Source organism: Neopelma chrysocephalum, unplaced genomic scaffold, assembly GCF_003984885.1.
Source record: "Neopelma chrysocephalum unplaced genomic scaffold, ASM398488v2 Primary Assembly neopelma1_96876, whole genome shotgun sequence".
In the NCBI taxonomy this organism is placed as follows: Eukaryota; Metazoa; Chordata; class Aves; order Passeriformes; family Pipridae; genus Neopelma; species Neopelma chrysocephalum.
In genome coordinates, this window is record NW_020925519.1 from 4,077 (window position 1) to 7,723 (window position 3,647).

At 38.9% G+C, this 3,647-nt stretch overlaps 1 protein-coding gene across 1 annotated transcript in view; it reads left to right on the forward strand.

The window, feature by feature from the left end:
• LOC113960776 (formin-like protein 3) overlaps nt 1-2,904 on the forward strand; it is a gene marked incomplete at both ends in the record, with an annotated part of 6,930 nt that extends 4,026 nt beyond the window's left edge. The window contains one exon of the mRNA XM_027670530.1: nt 2,798-2,904. Within this exon, the coding sequence (XP_027526331.1) occupies nt 2,798-2,904 (107 nt within the window). The remainder of the gene's footprint in view (nt 1-2,797) is intronic.
• Nucleotides 2,905-3,647: the final 743 nt, after the last annotated feature.

Consider the following 3,647-nt stretch of genomic DNA (forward strand, 5'->3'; position numbering starts at 1 on the left):
TTGGGGGATTTTTAAGGATTTTTTGGGGATTTTTTGGGATTTTTAAGGATTTTTTTGGGGATTTTTTTGGGGATGTTTGGAGGGATTTTTGGAGGGATTTTTAGGGATTTTTAGGGATTCTTTGGGGACTTTTTTGGGATTTTTTTTTAGGGATTTTTTGATGATTTTTTTAGGGTTTTTTAGAGGATTTTTAGGGATTTTTAGGAATTTTTTTAAGGGGATTTTCTGGGATTTTTTAAGGGGATTTTAGGGATTTTTGGGGAATTTTTTTAGGGTATTTGGGGGGATTTTTAGGGAAATTTTTAATGGAATTTTTAGGGCTTTTTTAAGGATATTTTTAGGCATTTTAGGGACTTTTTTAAGGGGTTTTGGGGGATTTTTACCGATTTTTTGGGGGATTTTTAGGTTTTTTGGGGGGATTTTTCAAGGGGATTTTTTGGGAATTTTGAGGGTTTTTTTGGGGATTTTTTAAGGGGAGTTTTAGGGATTTATTGGGGATGTTTAAGAGGATTTTTTGGGATTTTTAAGGGGATTTTTTGGGGATTTTTGGGGGATTTTTAGGGATATTTTTCGGAATTTTTAGGGATTTTTTAGGGATTTTTGGGGGATTTTTTTATGGTTTTTTTGAGGGGTTTTGGGGGAATTTTAGGGATTTTTTTAAGGAGATTTTTTTGGGATTTTTAGGGATTTTTTAGGGTGATTTTTAGGGATTTTTAGGGATTTTTTGGGGATTTTTTAAGGGGATTTTGGGGGGATTTTTTTAGGGTTTTTTTTGGGTTTTTTTAGGGATTTCTAAGGGATTTTTGGGGATTTTTTTTAGGATTTTTGGGGGGATTTTTTAGGGATTTTTTAGGGATTTTTTGGGCATTTTTAGAATTTTTGGGGGATTTTTAAAGAGGATTTTTAGGGGGATTTTTAGGGAATTTGAGGGATTTTTTAGGGGGATTTTCTGGGATTTTTTTAAGATGATTTTTAGGGATTTTGGGGAATTTTTTTAGAGACTTTTTTAGGGGTTTTTGCGGAATTTTTGGGGGTTTTTTTAGGGATTTTCTAAGGGCTTTTTTGTTTAGGGATTTTTTAAGGGTGTTTTTAGAGATTTTTGGGGATTTTTTGGGGGGAATTTTAGGGATTTTTTTAGAGGATTTTTTGCAATTTTTTGGGGAATTTTAAAGGATTTTTTGGGGGAATTTTTAAAGGAGATTTTTAGGGCTTTTTTGAGGATTTTTTCGAATTTTTTAAGGGGATTTTTTGGGGATTTTTTTAGGGATTTTTTTGGGGTTTTTTTAGGGATTTTTTGGGGGATTTTTAGTGATATTTTGGGAGCTTTTTAGGGGGATTTTAAGGGATTTTGGGGGGATTTTAAAGGATTTTTTAAGGGGATTTTTAAGCATTATATTTTGGATTTTTAGGGAGGATTTTTTGGGGGATTTGTAGGGATTTTTTAAGGGGATTTTTAGGGATTTTATTGGAGATTTTTAGGGGGATTTTAGGGGGATTTTTGGGGATTTTTTTAAGGGGATTTTTAGGGGATTTTTAAAGGGCATTTTTAGGGATTTTGGGGGGATTTTTAGGGATTTTTAAGGGGATTTTTAGGGATTTTTTTATAATTTTGGGGGGCTTTTTTAGGGATTTTTTGAGGAGTTTTTTGAGGGGATTTTTGAGGGATTTTTAGAGATATTTTAAGAAATTTTTTAGGGATTTTAAGGGATTTTTTGGGGAGATTTTTAGGGATTTTTGGGGATTTTTTAGGGATTTTGGGGGGGATTTTTGGGATTATTTTTAGGAAATTTTAGGGATTTTTGGGGGGATTTTTAGGGATTTTTTTGGGATTTTTTTGGGATTTTTAGAGATTTTTGGGGGGGATTTTTGGTGATTTGTTGGGAGTATTTTTTGAGAATTTTTAGGGATTTTGGGGGGATTTTTTTAGGGCTTTTTGGGGGATTTTTTGGGGGGATTTTTAGGGATTTTTGGGGGATTTTTTTAGGGTTTTTTAGGGATTTTTTTAGGTTTTTTGGGGGGATTTTTTAGGGATTTTTTAGGGATTTTTGGGGGATTTTTTAGGGATTTTTTTGGGGAGTTTTAGGGATTTTTTGGGGGGATTTTTAGGGATTTTTGGGGGGGATTTTTTAGGGATTTTTTTGGGGAGTTTTCGGAATCTTTTATGTTTTTTGGAGGAGATTTTTTGGGGCATTTTTAGGGATGTTTTGGGAGATTTTTAGGGGGATTTTTAGGGATTATTTTGGGGATTTTTTAGGGATTTTTAGGGATTTTCTAGGGGGATTTTTTACGATTTTTGAGAGACATTTTTTGGGGCTTTTTTAGGGATTTTTTGCGGAGTTTTTTAGGGTTTTTTAGGGTTTTTTTAGTTTTTTGGGGGGGATTTTTTGGGACCTTTTTAGGGATTTTTAGGGATGTTCTGGGCGGATTTTTGGGGATGTTTTTATGGTTTTTTGGGGGGATTTTTTTGGGGATTTTTAATGATTTTTTAGAGATTTTATTGGAGACTTTTAGGGATTTTTTGGGGGGGGATTTTTAGAGATTTTTTGGGCATCTTTAGGGATTTTTGGGGGGGGATTTTTGGGGGTTCATTTTGGGGAAATTTGGGGCATTTCAAAAATTGGGTGGGGACCCCCAAAATTTGGGGGGAGCGGCCCGAAAAAGTGGGCGGGGACCCCAAAACTGGGAGGAGAATTCCCAAAAATGGTAGAAAAAAACCCTGAAAATGGGTTTTTTTTGGGGAAAACACCCCTCCCCCCAAAAGTGGGCGTGGCCTGACGTGACCCCTCCCCCCCTTCAGGTAACGTGGTTCACCTGGTGGCGGCGGGGGCGGGGCAGCACCTGCTGGGCCCCGCCCACACCCACGTGACCCTCCTGGCGCCCCTGGGACCCCCCGTGGGAACCCCCGTGGGGGGAGGGGCACCCCCCGGCCCCTCCCCCACCCAGCTCGGAGGAGGGGGAGGGGCCACGGGAGGAGGGGGAGGGGCGGCAGGAGGAGGGGGAGGAGCCTCCAATAGCCCCGCCCCGAACCCCGCCCCCCCGAACCCCGGCCCCTCCCCCGCCCTGGGGTTGACCCTGGGGGCGGCTCAAGGTGAGTTTGGGGGGGTTAATTAAGGGGTAATTAATTAATTTGGGGGGTTAATTAAGGGGAATGAATTAATTTGGGGGGTTAATTAAGGGGTATTAATTGATTTGGGGGGGTTAATTAAGGGGAATTAATTAATTGAGGAGGATTTGGGGGGGGTTGGGGGAATTTTGGGGGTTTTGGGCAGGTTAATTAAGGGAAATTAATTAACTTGGGCGTTAATTAGGGCTAAATAATTAATTTTGGGGCTTAATTAAGGGTAAATGTTGAATTTTGGGGGGTTGGGGGGTTAATTAAGGGAAATTAATTTGGGGGCTTGGGGGGGTAATTAAGGGTAAATAATTAATTTGGGGGGATTATTAAGGTTAATTAATTAATTTGGGAGTTTTGGGGGGGTTAATTAAGGGGAATTAATTAATTTGAGGGGATTTGCGGGGAGTTGGGCAGTTAATTAAGGATAATTAATTAATTGGGGGAGATTGGGGGGTTAATTAAGGGGGATTAATTAATTTGGGGTTTTGGGGGGGTAATTAAGGGTAAATAATTAATTTGGGGGGATTATTAA